The sequence below is a fragment of the Chenopodium album genome, chromosome 5 (assembly GCF_948465745.1).
Source record: "Chenopodium album chromosome 5, dcCheAlbu1.1, whole genome shotgun sequence".
Lineage (NCBI taxonomy): Eukaryota > Viridiplantae > Streptophyta > Magnoliopsida > Caryophyllales > Amaranthaceae > Chenopodium > Chenopodium album.
Window position 1 is genome coordinate 42,727,324 of NC_137838.1, and position 21,234 is coordinate 42,748,557.

General features: G+C 43.1%; 1 protein-coding gene across 1 annotated transcript; it reads right to left on the bottom strand.

Annotated features, from left to right (window-relative positions):
* Positions 1–236: 236 nt before the first annotated feature.
* LOC145632861 (uncharacterized) lies at positions 237–18,068 on the bottom strand. The gene is made up of 12 exons (XM_081685189.1): positions 18,063–18,068; positions 16,915–17,208; positions 15,557–15,875; positions 15,165–15,218; positions 14,922–15,082; positions 9,221–9,338; positions 6,882–6,981; positions 6,383–6,845; positions 5,963–6,157; positions 4,332–5,911; positions 3,602–3,974; positions 237–311 (listed from the first exon to the last, which is right to left on the bottom strand). Exons 1-12 carry the CDS (start codon positions 18,066–18,068, stop codon positions 237–239), a joined length of 3,738 nt encoding a protein of 1,245 aa, XP_081541315.1.
* Positions 18,069–21,234: the final 3,166 nt, after the last annotated feature.

The following is a 21,234-nucleotide window of genomic DNA, read 5'->3' on the forward strand; positions in this document are numbered from 1 at the left end:
TATCACCCGGAAGCATCCTTATCTTCAGCCGCAAATTTGTCTTAATCGGAGCCAGATGCTTCGGCCCCTGATCTTTCGGCGGCATCGTTGCCGCCTACCTCCTCCCTTTATCCTTGAGAGGAGGCGGCCTCTTCACCGCGTACCTCCCTCCCGCTTGAGCTACAAGAGGATGAGGGAGCCTCATCATCGGAACCACTTCTCTCCTCCGATTCCTCTTGTTTCCCATTCGGAACAACCTAATCCACGGGCACTTCCATAGCGCGCCGACTTCTAGGCTTAATAGCCGTTTGTTTAACTCTAGCCATTACGTCCTGCACAGACACAGAGAGGGAGGAATTCAGGGATGAGCACAGCAGTTCCGGCAGTCCAGAAAAGGCACCCCTGTTCTAGATTAAGCCGTACCGGGAGACCGGCTGAACGTCCTACGCAGTGCCGAGTGTGTGGATTGAGAGCTCATTTTTATTTTTAAAGACTATGTATACATATGGAAAAAAGAATGTATACAAATTGAAATGAAGGAAAAGCTGAAAGAGGGTACAGGCGGTTACCTTACTTGAGCTCTTAAAAACTCTTAAAACCGCTAAAGACCGGTGACCGAGTGTTGTAAAAGTGAGCACACAGAAATCTTGAGAATCTGACGCAGGCAGGATCAAAGTTTCTCTCTCTAAGAATCTATCTTTCTCTCTCTAGAAAGTCAAAATAAAGAAAATAGTGAGAGAAGGGAAAGGGGGTAAATCCCTATTTATAGAGGGGTGAAACGGGGGCATCCCCGTCATACCCTAGATTTTACTAGCCGTTTTCACTATTCATCTCTCACAGATGGACACGTGTCACATGCGTCACGTGGCCCGCCATGTGACGCCTGTGAGGGGCAAATGTTTAGGGTAAAAATACCCTAGACATGTGGACCAATGAGAGAAGGCCATGTGTTAAGTCCAGGCTGGTCCAAGCGGACCAATAGCCATCTGACACGTGTCCTTTTCAGATATCTCCTGAAATTGCGGCCTTCAAGGGCTCAATCTCCAAGAGCACCGTAAAACGGCGCAGCCCACTAAAATCTGGGTCAAAAGACCTAGATAGGGGCACACACCCCCCCCCCCCAACGACCCTATAAATAGGGAGATATTCCCCCATTTTGGGGACACATTCAATCATTTATTACACACATTTTCTCTCTCATCTGAGAACACCCGAGCTTGGAATCCAAGCAGATACCCATCTTAAGTTCTGCACTCTTTATTCCTTTTCAAGTTACTAACTTGACCGTCAAAGGCTGAGTTCTAACAATTAGAGTCTCCGTGTTTTTGCGGGTGCAGCTCGAGCCGGACCAGTCTTTGTGACGTAACTCTCCCAAGGGACAAAAACACCAAAAACATCATCCATCCTAGTATTTTCCTAGCCTTCTCCTCTTCACTTTCTTCCATTTTTTTCTCCAAACTCTCCAATTTTCCAGTAATTGTTTGCAACATTCTAGCAAGTGCCTCACTATCCATGATTTTCCACTATTTTGCTAGACCATTAGTGTTTTGGGTAATATTACCCTGTCCGCGTGGACCAATTAGAGAGGGCCACGTGTCAAGGCTAGGCTGGTCCAAGTGGGCAAATGGTCATCTAACACATGTCACCTTCAGATACCTCCTAAAATTGCGCCCTTCAAGGGCCCAATTTCAAAGAATGCCGAAAACGGCGCAGCCCACCTAATCTAGGTCAAATGACCTAGATAGGGGCATACCCTCCAACGACCCTATATATAGGGAGATATTCCCCAAATTGTGGGACACATTCAATCATTTAGTACCTCCATATTCTCTCACATCAGAGAAATCCCCTGATCTCGGAATCCAAGAAGATCTCACTTTTACCTTTTTTGCACTTTACATTTACTCCAACACATTCTAACTTGATCGTCGGAGGCGGAGCTCCAACTACCCGGAGTCTCCGTTGTTTTTTGCAGGTACAACTCAGCCGGACCAGTCTTTGTGACGTAACTCTCCCGAGGGACAAAAACACCCAAAACATTTGGTGTTGTCTATGGGGAGAGTACCTCAAGGATGGTTCAAGAGTCTATACCAATTCCTGACCGCCCGGTTGACAAGTCGGAGGTCTTTATCGGCCAAGAGGAGGATGATCCTTAGGTCGAAACTTACATTGCCAAAGATGGCTCTTTGATCACTAAACGCATCCGCCCAGAGACACTCTGGAGCGAGGCGAGAGCCAGGCGGGTACAAGCCGACCCCCTGGTCAGCCGGAAGGGGAAACCCGTACGGCAGGTGGATCTGCCCCTGTCACCCGATACGAACTCATGAGATTCATGACTAGTTTCAATAGTGAAATCAAGGATTTGATCACCAAGAGTAAGGCTGGCCCAAGCAAGAGTCAGTCGGCAAGAAAGACTCCTCTAGGGAGGAAAAAGCCAGTCAAGGACATGCAGCAAACTCTGCATCCAAAAGACAAGGCAGCCGGTACACTTGACTGGTCAAGGATTCTACTACCCTAGAAGAACACAAGAAATCCCATTCGGGTTGAACAACCGGAGGGAAACCAAAAGTCAACTCCTGATGCTTGGGAAATTATCATCTGCAAGAGAGGTCAACATCTTTCTAAGTCAGCCTTAACCTCGAGCTTTCCAGACACCTTCAAGAATACCTCAGCAGGGAATATTCATTCCTTTCATGAAAGCGATATAGGAGGTAATACCGTCCGCTCTGCCCCTCAGATAATTGGAAATGCACCATATGTACCTTCTGTGGTCTACGACCCGTATTCTCCTCGCTTCATGCAGCTGGCCCTCTTTTGGGGTCAGGCGGTGATGTGAATTATTGATCCGAAAATCAACAAAACACAAGGGATATGTTTAAGTCTAATTCTATACAGGAAATCCACCAAGAATTAAACAAAAACTAAGATTAATCAATTAAGAATCCACCTAATTAATCAATCCAAACGAATGTTTTAACTAAAACAAGCAAAACAGCAATTGATCGCAATCAACCAAAACTCAAGTATGCAACTTAAGAAATAAATCTGAATATTAATCTATGTCTCTTTATTTGTGTGTTTACAGCCCTATTTATAAGACTTAGTTTACCTAGGAAGATTAGGACAAGTCCCTAATTCAATCCTAATTAAACTAGAATTCTAACTTGCTTGAAGAGCAAGCACCTTGGCGCACAAGCATACACCAAACTGATTTATTTTGCTAACTAACTGATTTTTAAAGCAACTAAATAAATAAATAAAAATTAAAGAATTAAATAAAGATTAAAGATCCTAATGCTTGAACCAAGAAAAACCCTTTCAAGTGAAAGGTAAAAACTTGTAAGCAAAATCTAAGTAAAGAAAATTCAAGAAAGTTCAAGAAAGTGAACTAGACTCCAAGAAAAGCCACTAAGCAAACCGTGGCTTTGCTTTGATATCCAAGAAAGTGTCCATGCAATGCTTGGCTTGAATCAATGTTTAGGGACAAGTTATCTTGATGCATGATAAGCAAATCTTCGAAGTTCTCCATGCTTAGACTTGCATCATCCTCCTCTTCTTCGAAAGAATTTGTCCTCAAATCTCGAAGTTCTTCATCAGGAATATACTTAGCCAAATCGCCAACATTGAATGTAGCACTAACTCCATATTCTCCCGGAAGTTCTAACTTATAAGCATTGTCATTGATCTTCTCAATAATCTTGAAAGGACCTTCACTTCTAGGCATCAACTTATTCTTGCGTTTTCCTGGAAATCTTTCCTTTCTCAAATGTAACCATACCAAGTCTCCAACATTGTAACCTTGTTGCTTTCTATGCTTGTTTGCTCTAGCTTTGTACATGTCATTTACTTTCTCTATTCTTGTTCGAACTTGAGCATGTAATTTCAGCATACTCTTCAACTTAGACTCGGCATCTTTGTGAATTAACTCACCCTTAGGCAATGGAACAAGATCAATTGGAAGTTTCGGATTGACTCCATAAACTACCTCAAAGGGACTATGTTTGGTAGCATATGTAGGTGATCTATTATAAGCAAACTCCGCATGAGCTAACTTGATGTCCCAATCCTTTTGTGTCTTACTCACTAACCCACGCAAAAGCGCACCAAGAGTACGATTAGTAACCTCGGTTTGTCCATCAGTTTGTGGATGGTAAGATGTACTAAAGAGCAATTTAGTTCCCACAAGCTTCCATAGAGACTTCCAAAAGAAACTCATGAACTTTGTATCTCGATCACTCACAATAGTTTTTGGAATTCCATGCAATCTAACAATCTCTTTGAAGTATAATTCCGCCACTTTCATAGCATCATCCACTTTGTGACAAGGAACAAAATGAACCATCTTAGAGAACCTATCCACAACAACCATAATAGAGTCTTTCCCCCGTTGTGTTCTCGGCAATCCCACAATAAAATCCATAGAAATATCTTCCCAAGGTGAATCTGGAACAGGTAAAGGAGTATACAAGCCTTGATGAAAAGTAGCCTTCGCTTTTTGACAAGTTGCACACCTAGAAATAACTAGTTGCACATCCGTGAGCATCTTAGGCCAATAGAAGTGTTCTTGTAACATACTCAAGGTCTTTGTAATGCCAAAGTGACCAGCAATTCCTCCCCCATGAGCTTCTCTAACAACTAGCTCTCTAATAGAACACTTAGGAAGACAAAGTCGATTTCCTTTGAAAAGAAAACCATCTTGCAGCAAATAAGAACCCACGGCTCCTTTAGAACACTCTTCAATCAATGTAGCAAAATCATCATCACCTTTGTAGTATTCTTTGATCAATTCAAAACCAAGTAGCTTGCTATTTAGAATTCCAATCAAAGTGTATCTTCTAGATAATGCATCAGCCACAACATTCGATTTCCCTTCTTTGTACCTTGAAGAAAAATTAAATGATTGTAAAAATTCAACCCATGTAGCATGTCTAGGATTGAGCTTTTGTTGTCCATGTATGTACTTCAATGCTTCATGATCAGAATGCAACACAAAGTGATTAGGTCGGAGATAATGACTCCAATGATCTAAAGCTCTAACAATGGCATAGAACTCTTTATCATAAGTAGAATAGTTCAATCGAGCTCCTCCCAATTTCTCACTGAAATATGCAATAGGCCTCTTCTTTTGGAGTAAAACTGCTCCAATTCCAACTCCACTAGCATCGGTTTCAACTTCAAAAGGACTTGAGAAATCTGGTAACGCAAGTATAGGTGCTTCACATAGCTTCTTTTTTACCAACTCAAACGCACTTTGAGCTTCTTTAGTCCATTCGAATTTACCCTTGTCCTTCTTCAAACATTCGGTCATAGGCGCCACAATACTTGAGAAATTCTTGACAAATCTTCTATAGAACGAAGCTAGACCATGAAAAGACCTTACTTCACTCATATTAGTAGGAATAGGCCAAGTTTTAATAGCCTCTACTTTTGAATGATCAACTGAAACTCCATCTTTTGATACAACATAACCAAGAAAAGTAACACTAGGCACTAAGAAGTAGCATTTTTCAAGCTTAGCATAGAGTTTCTTCTCTCTTAACACTTCAAACACACTTGTTAGATGATTTAGATGATCATGCAAATTTTTAGAGTATATCAGAATATCATCTAAATAAACAACAACAAACTTGCCAAGGAAAGGTTTAAGTACCTCATGCATCAACCTCATGAAAGTGCTAGGTGCATTAGTGAGTCCAAACGGCATCACCAACCATTCATACAACCCTAACTTAGTCTTGAATGCTGTTTTCCACTCATCTCCTTCTCTCATTCGAATTTGATGATAACCACTCATAAGATCAATCTTAGAAAACAACTTTGAACCATGTAGTTCATCAAGTAGATCATCTAATCTTGGAATAGGAAATCGGTATTTGATAGTGATGTTATTCACACTCCTACTATCAATACACATGCGCCAACTCCCATCTTTCTTTGGGACAAGTAAAGTAGGCACGGCACAAGGGCTCATACTTTCCCTCACGTATCCTCTAGTCATAAGCTCTTCAATTTGCCTTTGCATCTCCTTTGTTTCTTCCGGATTACTTCTATAGGCTGCCTTATTAGGTAAGGGTGCTCCCGGAATCAAGTCAATTTGATGCTCTATCCCACGAATAGGAGGTAGTCCCGGAGGTAATTCCTTAGGAAAGACATCCTTGAATTCTTCTAAAACAGATTCTAATTCATACGGCCTCTTTGCTTGTTTATCTTGATCAATTCGAATCTCATTAGAAACAAGTATATATACCACATTGTTGCTGCAAATCTCTTTTTCTAATTCCCTCTCACTAATCAAATAAGAATTCTTCGAATTAGAGGTAACATCAGAAGACTTGTTGCATATTAAAGGTTTTAAAGCAACCGGTCTCTCTTTTTCTCCTTTTCTCACAACATACACATTAGTCCTTCCATCAAACTTCACAAATCTATCATATTGCCAAGGACGGCCTAATAGTATATGACAAGCATCCATAGGACAAACATCACACAAAACTTTATCATGAAATTTACCAATTGAAAAGGAGATTAAGGCTTGTTTAGTTACCTTAACATCACTCGAATTATTAAGCCAATGAAGCTTATAAGGGCTTGGATGTTCAGTAATTGGCCACTTCAATTTGTCTACCAAAGTAGTAGATACCACATTAGTGCAACTCCCCGTGTCTATGATCATGTCACACAACCTATCTTCTACCTTGCACCTTGTAAGAAAGATTTTCTCCCTTTGATTGTTTTCCATAGGTACGGTTTTAGAGTGTAGCGCCCTTCTTAGAACCAAACTTTGACCATGAGTCTCGGGATCAATTTCGTCAATATGACCCTCCTCTTCTTCAAAGTTTTCCTCTTCGTTCTTTTCTTCATAGTCACTACCCTGCTCACACTTAGCTTGTTCTTGTTCCCACTCTTGAGCAGTCATTACTCTTTTTGATGGACAATTAGTTGCAATGTGACCAACACTACCACACTTGAAGCACTTCCTATCTTCAACAAGCTTTTTAGAAGCTTCAAATTTTGATTTAGTCTCCTTGTAGTTCGAACTAGAACCACTTTTCTCCAAGCTGTTCTTCTCAAAAGGTTTAGTGAAACCCTTTACAAAGGACTTAGTGTACGTCCCTTTCTTCCCCTTTATCTGTTTTTCAACTTTCAAAGCTACCTTGCAAACATCCTCAAAGGACCAATATTGTTGCAATTCAACTTTTTCAGCAATATTATCATTCAACCCCGAAATAAATCTAGCAATCTTATGCTCAACAATCTCTTCTAAGCCACATAGCATGCATAACTTTTCAAATTCACCAATATAATTCTCAACAGTCATAGAATTTTGTTTAAAAAGTTGCATCTTAAGATAAACATCTTGAATATAATCACTAGGTACGAACCTTTTTTTCATGTGCTTCTTGAGTTGTTCCCAAGTTGAGATTCTTGCACGCCCCTCCTTATGCCTCTTCTTCTTTAGATTATCATACCAAAGACTAGCATAACCGGTCAGTTTCAATTCAGCCAATTTGCATCTTTTCCTTTCATCATACTCCTTGTAATCAAATAGTGTCTCGGCCCTTCTAATCCACTCAAGGTATTTTTCAGGTTCATTCATACTCCCATTGAATTCGGGAAGATCTAATCTAAGGTTCCTATCATCATCCTTTGGTCTATCTCTTCTCCTAGGCCTTGGTGATTCATCACTTGAGGAATAATTATTTCGTGGCCTCCTTGGGTTCCTCCTTGGTTGTTCTTCCTCACTTGAACCAGAATTAGGGTTAGAATTCCCTTTCCTTGAAGAATCTCCAGCACGAGTATCAAGCCTTTTTAATATCTCATCCATCCTTGCTGCCAACTCGTCAATTCGCCTATCTCTTCTAAGATTTTGAGCTTGTTCTAAGGTTAATCCCCTTGGAACTTGTGGGACCTCTTCGTCACTCATGATTCCTACACAAACCAAGTCAGTTTATGCAAAAATCTTGATTAAAAGATCGAACCTTGAAGGAAAACTAGGCAACACAAAAACCGGACTCCCATCCGCAAATCAGTGCACAAACACCAAAAGTTTGAGGCTGTGTAGAACGCGTTACTCAACTAAAAATTATGAAATTTTATATGGTGATAGCTGGACGTTTTTAGAGTTCAATGCAAAAAGAATCACGCAAAAATTCCACGCCAATTGTTCCCAGTTTAATTTTTTCCGAAGTTGCGCAAACCTGCTCTGATACCAAAGATGATGTGAATTATTGATCCGAAAATCAACAAAACACAAGGGATATGTTTAAGTCTAATTCTATACAGGAAATCCACCAAGAATTAAACAAAAACTAAGATTAATCAATTAAGAATCCACCTAATTAATCAATCCAAACGAATGTTTTAACTAAAACAAGCAAAACAGCAATTGATCGCAATCAACCAAAACTCAAGTATGCAACTTAAGAAATAAATCTGAATATTAATCTATGTCTCTTTATTTGTGTGTTTACAGCCCTATTTATAAGACTTAGTTTACCTAGGAAGATTAGGACAAGTCCCTAATTCAATCCTAATTAAACTAGAATTCTAACTTGCTTGAAGAGCAAGCACCTTGGCGCACAAGCATACACCAAACTGATTTATTTTGCTAACTAACTGATTTTTAAAGCAACTAAATAAATAAATAAAAATTAAAGAATTAAATAAAGATTAAAGATCCTAATGCTTGAACCAAGAAAAACCCTTTCAAGTGAAAGGTAAAAACTTGTAAGCAAAATCTAAGTAAAGAAAATTCAAGAAAGTTCAAGAAAGTGAACTAGACTCCAAGAAAAGCCACTAAGCAAACCGTGGCTTTGCTTTGATATCCAAGAAAGTGTCCATGCAATGCTTGGCTTGAATCAATGTTTAGGGACAAGTTATCTTGATGCATGATAAGCAAATCTTCGAAGTTCTCCATGCTTAGACTTGCATCAGGCGGCATATAACGTCCAACCTTTGGACTGGCAGCTCCGACTACTCAAACTTGGTGAACAAACTTCTATGTTCACCAAGGAGATAACCGAACCCGCACAGCCGACAAGGTTAAGAATGTGTTGGTAGGTGCTTATGATGGTACCACCAACCTGGAGGACCACCTCATGGCTTACTCCAACGTCATGCACATGTAGGGGCTGGAGGACGCTATGTGGTGTTGGTGCTTCCCGGCTACATTGAATGGCATTGCCCAACAATGGTTCGGCAACCTGCCAGCCGGGTGCATCGACAGTTTAAGGAAGCTTGCCTTCCTGTTTGCCTCCAACTTCTCGGTGAACATCCTTGCGAAGAAGACAAGTCTCGACTTGAGCACCATCTGGCACGGAGACAGAGAAGAACTCCGCTCCTATGTCATGCGGTTCAACCTGGGGAGAATTCAAATCCAGGGGCTGTCTAATGAGGTAGCCTATACAGACTTCTTCAAGGGTCTGAAGGACGGGTCGACCTTGTCCTTAAGAGGGTTTTCACCCTCCAAGAGGCGTTGTTAGAGGCGGAGAGCTTTATTCAAGCCACCGACCTCTATTCGTCCAGTCATCAGTCAGACTCAAAGAAGTCCGACAAACAAAAGGAGAGTCGGTCTGCTCAGCCGGCTCAAAAATCTAAAGAGAGCAAAAAGAGAAAAGATGTTTGGGCGGTTGAGGAACCTGATCAGCCGTCCAAAAAGAAAAAGAAAGAATTCAAACCGTATGTTTTGCGGTATGAATTCAATAAAGATTGCTACACCATCTTTACAGAGGTGAAGGACTGGCTGGCCATTGAGAAGTAGAATCCCATGAAGAGTTATGTTCAGTCGCAGAACAAGAATAAATTCTGCCACTTCCATCAGGAGGTGGGCCATGACACCAACGACTGCTATAGTCTCAAGCGGACGTTGGACCGTCTGGCTGATAAGGGCTTGCTAAAGTCCTATGTCTTGAAGTCCAAATTGGCTTCTAAGACGAATCCAGGGCAGTCATCAAAAACTTTCCACCCTACTAGTAGTTCATATACTGATAAAGATCCAGTCTACACTATAGCAGGCGGATTCGCAAGCGGTGGCCCGACCATCTAGGGCACCAAGGATCATCTGAAAAGGATGATCCATTCAGTCGATGATGGACAGTCGTCCTCAAGTGGAATATTCCCAGACGTCCTCATCACTGAGAAGGATCGAGGCAAGGTTCGGCGACCGCATGACGACCCAATCATCATTGAAAGCAAGGTCCCCAATCAGATGGTTGGCCGAATCCTCATAAACACAGGTATCTCTTCCGATCTAATCAGCTACATGTGTCTGACCCGGCATAATTACAAGCGGGACGGTCTGCGCGACGTCTCCCACCCATTAGTTGGCTTTGGGGGAGGAGTCGTGCACCTAGTCGGACAGATTGACATTCCCATCCGGCTGGGGGAGAAAGGACAAGGCCGACACATGGTCGTCCGGTTCTTGGTGGTTAAGGAATTAACCGCGTACAACATAATCTTTGGCCGACCCACTCTGAACGAGTGCAAGGCCGTCATCATCCCAGCTCTCATGCTCCTCAAATATGAAAGGGATTATGGCACCCTTGGCTCCCTAAACGGGGATCAGAAGATGGCAAGGGAGTGCTATCTCTCAAACATCAAGCCAACTGCTTCCGCAGCCGGTTAATCGAAGGAGCCAATAGACCTTGACGAAGCTAAGGACCCTGATTCACCCCCTCCAGCAGCCGCAAAGAAAAGAAAAACTGAAAAGCTGGTGAAGGTGAAAGAGGAGAAGAGATAGCAATCACTGACCAGGGAACGGTCAGATGATTTCTGTTTCGGGGTTTTTGTCCCTCGGGAGAGTTACAACACTGAAACTGGATTCAACAGAGGACGCCTGTACCTGCAAAGCAAACGGACCTCCGGATGGTTGGGGGTCCGCCTCCGAAGATTAAGTCAGCAAACGTTCGGAAATAAAACGTGCGGAAGTAAAGTTATCTGCTTGGATTCCAAGCTCAGGTAAAGTGAGATAAGTGACGTATTGTCTCGTATTGCGTGTCAAAATTCTCTTCGTCATAGATGACATAATGTCCCTATTTATAGGGTCCTTTTGAAAAGTGTGCCTTCCTAGGATCTAGTAACCTAGTAATTAGGTCACGCCGTTTTGCGGCGCCTCGGGATTTGGGCCTTAGAAGGCCGCCATCCCAGGGCCAATGCCTGAGTGACACGTGTCACTGTGCCCAAAGGATTTTGAAGCACTTTTTGTGTGACACGTGTCACCACCTGAATGGTCCCTGCTGGACCTTCAGTCCACGTAGGACGGAGAAGAGTCCACCCTCCACGTGTCATCATTCCATAGGTCCAAATGGCACCTATACGGAGGACACGTGGCACTTTCTGATTGGGCCACCTGGCCGGGTATGAAATACCCAAATCAATTTCCATCCCCAGCCGGCTAGTGAGCACATTAATATCCCTCTGGACGAAAGTCGTCCAGAGCGGACAGTTACGGTGGGGACGGCTGCTTTTGAAAGGCTTGGTGCAGATCTGCACCTTATGGTGAAAGAGTTCAAAGACATTTTTGCCTTTGAAGTGGAAGAGATGTCAGGCATCAGCCCGGATCTTGTTGTCCACAAACTCGCCGTGGATCCTAAAAAGAAGCCTATCCGGCAAAAAAAAAGAAATCACGATGAGGAGAGAAGTCAGGCGGCAACTGCCGAAGTAAAAAAGCTGCTTGACGCTGGGTTTATTCGGCCATGTAACTTCCTTGAATGGGTTGCGAATGTCGTTCTGGTAAAGAAGCCGAATGGTACCTGGCGTATAAGTGTTGATTACACAGACCTCAACAAGGCATGTCCCAAGGACAGTTATCCGCTTCCAAAGATCGACAGTCTGGTCGATTCTACAGCCGGAGATGCCTTGATGAGTTTTATGGATGCCTATTCGGGCTTCCATCAGATACCCTTGTGGAAAAAGGATCAAGAGAAGATGACCTCCGTCACTGATTAGGGGTTATTCTGTTATACTGTGATGCCGTTTGGCTTGAAGAATGCGCCGGCTAATTTCCAACGGATGATTAATACAGTCTTCATTAATCAGATTGGGAGGAATGTAGAGGCGTATATTGATGACATGATAGTCAAATCCAAGCTCAAGGAGGATCACCTGGCTGATCTCCAAGAAACCTTCATCACACTCAGGCAGTATAAGGTCATGTTAAATCCCAAAAAGTGTGTTTTTGGTGCTGAGTCTGGGAAGTTTCTCGGATTCCTGATTGACCAAAGGGGGATAGAGACTAACCCCGAGAAGATACAGGCGGTGATTGACATGAAGTCACCTAGAACTGTTGAGGAAGCTCATAGGCTTACCAGTTGCCTGGCTAGGCTTGGGAGATTCCTTAGCCGGTCAGGTGACAAATGCCTTTATTTCTTCCAGGCAATCAGGAAGAAGACTAGATTTGAATGGGGAGATGATGCTGAGGCGGCCTTTCAGAAACAGAAAGAACATTTGCGCTACTTGTCGAGGCTTATTAGCCCTCTGCCAAAGGAGACGCTCTTCATGTACCTAGCCTTCTTTGATCATGCTCTCATTGATGTTCTCCTTGCTGAGAGAGATGGTAATAAGCTCCCGGTCTATTTCAGCCATGTGCTTAGAAATGCTGAACATTATCACCCGGTTTGGGGTACCTATGTCTATGGTATTTGACAATGGACCATAATTTGAGACGCCTCACTTCAAAACTTGGTTAGGAGATCAAGGGATCTCACATTGTTTTGCATCAGTCGGCCGACCCCAAGCAAACGGCCAGGTTGAAGCCTTCAACAAACTCATCTCAGACGGCATTAAGAAAAAAGTTGAAAGAACCGGTGGTTTATGGGCTGAAGAGGCAAAATGGGAGGCCATGTGGCTGGCGTTGGACTCGCTCCCGGAGCGCAGGGGCAATGCCGCCTTGCAACATGAGATTTACCGTCTGAGGATGACTCGTGCTTACAACAAGAGAGTGCACAAACGAATCTTTAATGTTGGGGACTTTGTGTTACAAAAAAAGGAGGATACCGGCAGGGCCAACGACCAAGGAAAGCTAACTCCTAATTGGGAAGGTCCTTACCGAATTTTTGTAAGTAAAAAGCCCATAATGAAAAAGTTGCTTTTTGTTTGCAATAATTAAGTTAATTGCTTCGTATATATACATGCGCAATCCAGGTTACCGTCTGTTAAATACAGACGGGCAACCAATCGAATAAGCTAAGCTAAAACTTAGCGGCTAAAATTAAGCTAATCTCCTATTGTGCAAGGCACAAGAGGGACATTTAAATAAGAAATCAATCCAAGTCTAAGAACTTGGTGGCTAAAATTAAAATTTTAAACCGAGGCCAATGGCCGGATGCAAAATTGTTTTTTATAAATTCATCTGCTCCTATTTGAGTATGGCGTCCGGCGACGCCCCTACGGGTGTTATCGTCGTAGAGGGCACTCTATCGTTTGCTCTACCAGCATATGCAGACGACAAAAATTGAACGACCAAATTGGTCAACTCATAGTTGTCTGACCAAAATAGTCTAAAAGAATGATTAAGCTTAAAACCGGATGTCAAGAGACATCAGCCGATAAATTAATAAAGTTCTCTATTAAACTATTCGACAAAGTTGTACCGGCTACCCCAAAGGGGCAGATGATTTCGGTACAATGGATTGAAGGAATCCTAGACGGCCTTAAGACCGTCTAAGACCCATCTGACATGCGGACAATTTGTCCCTTGTTCCATTGATGGTTAGACGGTAACCACCCGTCTGGCTGTCATCGAAGTTGTACCAGCTACCCCAGTGGGGCAGGCGATTTCGGTACAGTGGATTGAAGGAGTTTTAGACGACCTTAAGACCGTCTGAGACCCATTTGACAGGCGGACTATTTGTCCCTTGTTCCATTGACAGCCAGACGGTAACCACCCGCCTAATGGTCATCGTAGTTGTACCGGCTACCTCAGTGGGGCAGGCGATTAGGGTACAGTGGCTTGAAGGAGTCCCAAACGGTCTTTAAACCGTTTGAGATTCATGAGACAGGCAGACAATTTTCCTCCTGTTTAAACAAAGAGGCATGCGAATATTCCAATTAGGTAAAGCGGATGCTGAATGACCGCTGTGCACTTGGTTTGGGGCAATCACTACTGTGATTTATTGACTCAGGAACATTCCATACTCTTTGAAGTATCAAACCTTCCCAAGTCAATCAATCGTACATGTACCAAAACCAATCACACAGCCGTCAGGGGAAAATAGCCGGTGTAGTGGTGTAGTGATTGAATTGTTGCATGCTTCAAAAGATAGACAACAAAAAAGTGCAAAATTTAAAGCAAGCACATTAACCAAATCGACTCCGTCAGTGCATTTCATTCAAACCGGTAAACAACCGGATAATAATGTCAGTCGGATAATCATCCGGAACAAAAAAAAAAAAAAGAGAGAGAGAGAGAGATTGTCACCCGACTCCTTAGTTAGTAAAAAAAAACAACAAATACTCGGCTCATAGGCCGGAAAAGTAGAAAGGGTTGGCATACTGCCGCTGAATGGAAAAGGGGAATCTAATCACTACTACAGGGTCTTCTCCGGCTGGTCCTGATCGGTTAGGAGGTCGGCTGCATTCTGATCACCCGGAGCTTGGACTTGGTTGTCTTCAACTCCGTTGGTCTGAGCCTGATTATTCTGGCCGTCAGCCACCTCCTCTTCTTCTTCGTCATCGGTGACCTCATAGCCGTGCTCAAGTGCCTAAGCTTTGAAGGGAGACAGGGCTTGCTCGTTGAGCTGATGTGCGTCATACACCTCAGTGGCATAGTCGTATCGAAGATTTAGCACATCAAACTTAATCCTTGGATAGAGCAGGCGCCATGCAATACGCAGCCGAACCTCCGTGTCCCGCTCGTTCTCTTCAACCAGCCTTTTCTATTCTTGGGCATTTTCCTCCCGGTGCTGATTGCTGAGGTTTGCAATGTTGACCCCTAGGCGGCTGACGTCTGCCCTCAGCTGGGTGTTCTCTGTGTCAGCTCCCTCCAAGGCCCTGAGGTTGGACTGAGCAGTCTTCTGGTCATCCTCGAGCTTGGCCACCCGTTCATTTGCAACGTCGTTATAAGCCGTCGGATTCTTTATCAGCTCCTCCTGTATCAACTCTACTGCTTTAATTTTAACATCACATTGTATTTTACTATATTCAGCAGAGTTGAGAGCTTGAACGACCCTCTGTTTAGCATCATTTACCTCTTCTCCCTTCCGCCTGAAGGGGACCCTCAGCCCGTCTACTCTCAGCATTGTCTGAAAAAATGGGTACAGGCGATCAGCAGATTGAGTTAAACATTTAAAAAGTTTAAGTCAAAAGTGGAAAGTTACCTCAGCAAGAAGGCCCTAGATATTGTCGAAGTCCACGAAGTGGACATCCGGCATGAGAGCTTCTCTGTCCGGGTGAGGGTCCTCATCATCCTTTTGGCAAACCCCGCATGTCATGCGGGGCGGAGGGAGCATCTACACCAAATGAATTACTTAGTGAGAAAGCAGCATAGGCGGCACCCGACTCATGTCGGCTGCTTAAGGAACCTTCAGGCGGATTGACTCGAGTCTTTACAACCAGCCAAGGGAGTTTTATCCTTGTCTACCTTGGACAGGTAGCTGAGGGACTTCTCCTTCAGCCCCTTCAGAGCCGTCTGTAGCAGAAGGTGGCACGCCACCCTTCGATGTCATTGAGGCATCCGGCTGTTTCCTGGCAGATAGGCCTGAGCTTTTGCTCAGAGCCTTCATCACAGCCGGAGTTTTACCCCCGGTTGTAGGTCGATCCGGGTTGGCTGAAGAGGAAGTGGGGGTGTTCTTTTTTCCCGTCTTGGACGGGGTCTTGAACAGCTCATCCCCAGTTCGTTTGTTATTACCCGGCTGCTTAAACAGTTTGGTAATTGAACGAGGGATGGACTTGCTTCCACCCTGCAAAACTTATTACATCAAAAGAGTTACAACCGAAGACAAATGAATAGGAGAAGAGATATGCAGCCGAGTAACTCTAAAGTTGGGCAAAGGGGGTACAGCCGGCAGCTTACCCCTCCCTTCTTGGTTTCTTTAGCCTTTAGGGCCGCCTTCTTATACAAGACCTGCTATTTTCTTAATTGAGCAGCCGATTTAGCAGGCGTCATTTTTGTTGGCCCCAAATTTTCTCCTTCTTCTGCAAACAACGAAAAAGGAAATAGTTGGTCAAAATATGAATTAAAAAGCATTAACCATAATACAAACGGCAAGGCGCCGGATGTGTTATAAATCTACCCCGCTTGAACATGGGACTAAGTTCACAAGCGGAGAGGAAAGTCTTTTTCTTAAAGAAATCCAAATGGGGTATCTAGTTTTTAGGAACAATTATTTGACTTCCATCCTTAAAGGCATGGTGGTGGTCTTGAAAAAGCCCGACTCCATTATTTGTTCATAAGCCCTGGAAGACATCCGAGGCAAGGCACATTTCTTTCCAAGCAGCGCCGGATCCGTGTTGAATCGGCGAAGGAACCGATTGTGTCCCAAAGTAGAAGAGCTGACCAAGTAAAACCTGTCCTTCCAACCGAACCATTTGGAGGGATTATCCAAGGTCATCAAATATTCCGGGTGTGTGGTAAGAGTGTACCACGCACCACGCCCGCTTGGGGCCCGGCTCATATAGTGCATAAGAGCAAAGGTGGGGAAGCTGGGCTCAATGTCCTAGAACTCGCAGGCGGCAATGAAAACCTAAAATATTTATCCACGAGTTCGGGATGAGCTACCAGACGCCAACGTCATACCCCTTCAATATTCTTTTTATTACATTGTGAAGGGGGAAGCGGAGGCCGTCCCTGATTACCGTTTCATAGCAGCCGAAGTAGTTATCGGAATTTTCTATGTCGTCCTTCCAGGCAATCGTTGCCTCAGGCAGAGGAACCTCTATTCTCCACCCGTCTCCAACCGGGTGTGCATCAGCAAAGGCCCTAAAGCTACTTTACATTACCGCCAAATCCTTAATGAGCCTCTGGGTTTCTAGAGGATTTGGCTGCTTTGACCCTTTTACAGGCTGTTGATACTCAATCGCAAAGTCCTCTTGGTCAAAGCCAGACGTCTTAGAGCTAGACCTTTCAGCGGCTTCCTCGCCGCCTGAATCCTCTCCATCATACCCAAGGTCCGAACTCTCATCTTCGCCGTCTGCCCCATCGAAAATGGTTTGGTGTGGGGTTGAAGGAGTGCCACCCGGAGAAGAGGCCGCCTGCTCTTCCTCCTCTCCCTGCTCTTGCTCTTCCTCCGTGTCCTTGTATTCCTCAACAGGAATAATTTCATTAGCGGGCACTCTTCAAGCGCGCCGCATGCTAGGCTTTATAGCCGTTTATTTAACTCTGGCCATGTCGTCCTGCATAGACACAAAGACAGAGGTGTTCGGGGATGAGCAAAGCAGGTTCGAATATCTAGAAATGGCACCCCCGGCTCTAGACTCAGCCTTACCAGGAAACCGGCTGAATGATCTAGGCGGTGTCGTATGGGTTGATGGAGAGTCCATTTTATTTGGAAGCCTAAACTACAGACGCGGAAATTTACAAAAAGCTTGAAAGGGGGTGCAGGTGGTTACCTTTAACTTATCTCTGAAACTCTGAAAACTGCTACAAGCGGTGACCGGTTGTGTTCCTCGAAGAGCAGCCGGAAACTGCAATCTCACAAGCAGACGGAAGCAAAGTTTCTCTCTCTAAACACTCTTCTGTTTCTCTTCTAAAAAGTCAAGACTCGGAGTGTGAAATGAGGAGAGGAGGGGGTAAAACTTCCTATTTATAGAAGGGTAAAAATCAGGGGGCATCCTTATAACACCCTAGAAGGTGAAGCCACGTGTCACCTGTGAGGGGCAAATGTTTTGGGTAAAATTACCCTGTCCGCATGGACCATTTAGAGAGGACCACATGTCAAGCCCAGGATGGTCCAAGTGGACAAATGGCCATCTGACACGTGTCACCTTCATATACCTCCTGAAATTGCAGCCTTCAAGGGCCCAATTTCGTAAAACGGCGCAGCCCACCAAATCTAGGTCAAATGACCTAGATAGGGGCACACCCTCCAACGATCCTATAAATAGGGAGATATTCCCCAAATTGTGGGACGCATTCAATCATTTATTACCTCCATATTCTCTCACATTAGAGAAATCCCCTGATCTCGGAATCCGAGAAGATCTCACTTTTACTTTTTTCCGCACTTTACAGTTACTCCAACACGTTCTAACTTGATCGTCGGAGGCGGAGCTCCAACCACCCAGAGTCTCCGTTGTTTTTTTTAAGTCCAACTCAGCCGCACCAGTCTTTGTGACGTAACTCTCCTAAGGGACCCTTCACTGCCTTTCCTGGTTCGTAGGAGATTTCAAGACTCTACATTTCAATAGCCCATTTGAGCATTCTACCGGATGAGTCTAGGGTCGTCATTGGCCGCTTGAGGGGCTGATCTGTATAGATCACCACCGGATATGCCAGAAGTATGGTTTTAACTTCTTAATAGCCATGTAAAGAGCGAGGCCAAAATTTTCAACCATGGGGTACCGGAGTTCAGCATTCCTGAGCACATGGCTAATGAAATAGACCGGGAGCTGAGTGTCGTCTCTCTCAGCAAGGAGAACAACACTGAGGGCATGATCTGAGACGGCTAGGTACATGAAGAGCATCTCCTTTGGAAGAGGACTGACAAGCCTTGGCAAGGAGTGTAATTGTTCTTTCAATTTTTGTAAGGCCGCCTTAACATCATCCCCCCCATTAAAATCTAGTCTTCTTCCTGATTGCCTGGAAGAAATAAGGCACTTGTCACATGATCGGCTGAGGAATCTCCCAAGCGCAGCCAGGCAACCGGTAAGCCTCTGAGCTTCCTTAACAATGCGGGGCGACTTCATGTCAATTACCGCCTGTATCTTCTCAGGGTTAGCTTCTATCACCCTTTGATGAATAAGGAATCCGAGAAACTTCCCAGACTCAACACTGAAAACACACTTTTTGGGATTTAACATGACCTTATGCCGCTTGAGTGTGGTGAAGGTTTCTCGGAGATCAACAAGATGATCCGTCTGTAGCTGGATTTGACTATCATGTGATGAGTGACATTTATGTTACTCTTAAGAAGTAGTTTTAGAGTCATTTTCGTGTTTATTTTATATTATTTTCCCTTTCTTTCTCTTGTTTTATCTTTAATAACATTTCTTGTTTATTTGGTAATTTTGTCGTGTTTTAGTTCTTTTCGTAGTTTTTATTATAATTAGTTTATTTTCGAAGTTTATTTGCTTTTGATTTGTTATATTTCGTTTTTTATTTTTCCTTTAAAGTATTCTAATTTACTTTTGTTTATTTTAATTAGTTTTGAGTCTATTTCATAGTTTTATTCGATTGTATAGTTTTTGTTTAATTTTTATTTATCTTATTTTTATTATAGTTTATTTTTTTCTATTTTATTTATTTCTATTTTATTCTTTTTTCCAATTCTTTTCTCGGTTTTGTGTGTAGGTGTTTGGGTTTCATGTCAAGTGAGTTTGGAGATCGGGGACGAGTCAAAGTGTACACATTTCTTTGCTAGCTGTTGACTGCTGCCACCTCTTTATCCTACACCACTCTCTCCCCCTCTAATATTTCTTACCCTTAGCCACACCAAAACAGCAACACTACTGCAGCCACCAGCCAATTCCCTTCACCAATTCGCACTAGCAGCCCACCAATAACCCCAAATAATCCACTAATTCACCTTCAGCTACCCAAACCAAACCATAGCAACCACAGCAGCCACGCACTTGAACCACCATCACCCACCAATTCCACTCACCCTCACAACACCACCCAATCCGCAATTAACCGCACCTGACCACCAGCTCAAACCAATTCAGACAAAGCTTTTTGAATCAAATGAAAGTTAAATGCACTCTACAAAGCTAATGGAATCAAATAAAAGTCAAATACATTCAAACAAAGCCTTTTGAATTAAATGAATGACAAACCAATTCAAATAAAGATTTTTGGATCAAATGAAAGTCAAATGTATTCTACAAAGATAATGGAATCAAATGAAAGTCAAATACATTGCAACAAAGCTTTTAGTGTAAATGTATGTCAAAAAAAATTCAGACTAAGCTTTTCGAATCAAATGAAAGTCTAATGCATTCTACAAAGCTAATGGAATCAAATGAAAGTGAAATACATTCTAACAAAGCTTTTTCAATCAAATGAAAGTCAAACCAATTCAGACAAAGCTTTTTGAATCGAATAAAAGTCAGATGCATTCTACAAAATAATGGAATCAAATGAAACTCAAATACATTAAAACAAAGCTTTTTAAATCAAATGAAAGTAAAACAAATTCAAACAAAGCTTTTTAAATCAAATAGAAGTCAAATACACTCTACAAAGCTAATTGAATCAAATGAAAGTCAAAACACATTCAAACAAAGCTTTTTGAATCAAATGAAAGTCAAACACATTTAAACTAAGCTTTTTTGTATCAAATGAAAATCATACCAATTTAGAAAAAGATTTTTGAATCAAATGAGAGTCAAATGAGTTCTATTTTGGGTAAAAATACCCTATTCATGTAAACCAGTTAGAGAAGGCCACGTGTCCAACCAAGGTAGGTTAATTTAGGCCAATATCCAGCTGACATGTGTCAGCCTCAGATACCTTTTTGAATTGCGGCCTTTAAGGCCCAATTCCCAAGAACGCCGCAAGCGCAACCCACCAAATCTAGGGCAAATGACCTAAGAGAGGGCACTTTTCCCAATGATCCTATAAATAGGGAGATATCCCTATTTTTTGGGTACATTCAATCATTTATTACACCTACCCTACATTCTCTTACATTAGATAAAACACCTGATCTCGTAATCCTAGAAGATCCTGTTTACTTTCCGCACCATTTTCCTTCTCCTACGCATTCAAACTTGATCGTCGGAGGCAAAGCTCCTACCATCCGGAGTCTCTGTTGTTTTGCAGGTATAGGCACAGTTGGTTTATTCTTTAAGCTGTAACTCTCCCAAGGGAAAAAAACATCCAAAACATTTGGCGCTGTCTGTGGGGAGAATACCTCAAAGATGGTTTAAAAGTCTGTACTACCTTCTAACCCCAAGGCTCATCAGCCAGAGGTCTTTACTGGCAAGGAGAATGATGGTCCTCAGGTCGAAACATATATGGCAAGGGATAGCTTATTCATGTCTAGGCGCATCCGCCCTAGAGAAACTTTGGAGCGGGGAGATAGTCGGGCGGGTACCAAAAGGGCACCTGGTCAGGCGGAAGGGGAAACCCAGTCGGCCAGAGGTTAGGCTCCTGTCACT

Excerpts from the sequence above, each read along its gene's own strand:
- LOC145632861 (XM_081685189.1), bottom strand. Across the intron at positions 15,219-15,556 it reads CCCTCAGCTACCTGTCCAAG|ACAATGCTGAGAGTAGACGG; the intron begins GTAGACAAGGAT and ends CCATTTTTTCAG. Across the intron at positions 6,158-6,382 it reads TTGTGAAGTTTGATGGAAGG|GAATCTGTTTTAGAAGAATT; the intron begins ACTAATGTGTAT and ends CCGTATGAATTA.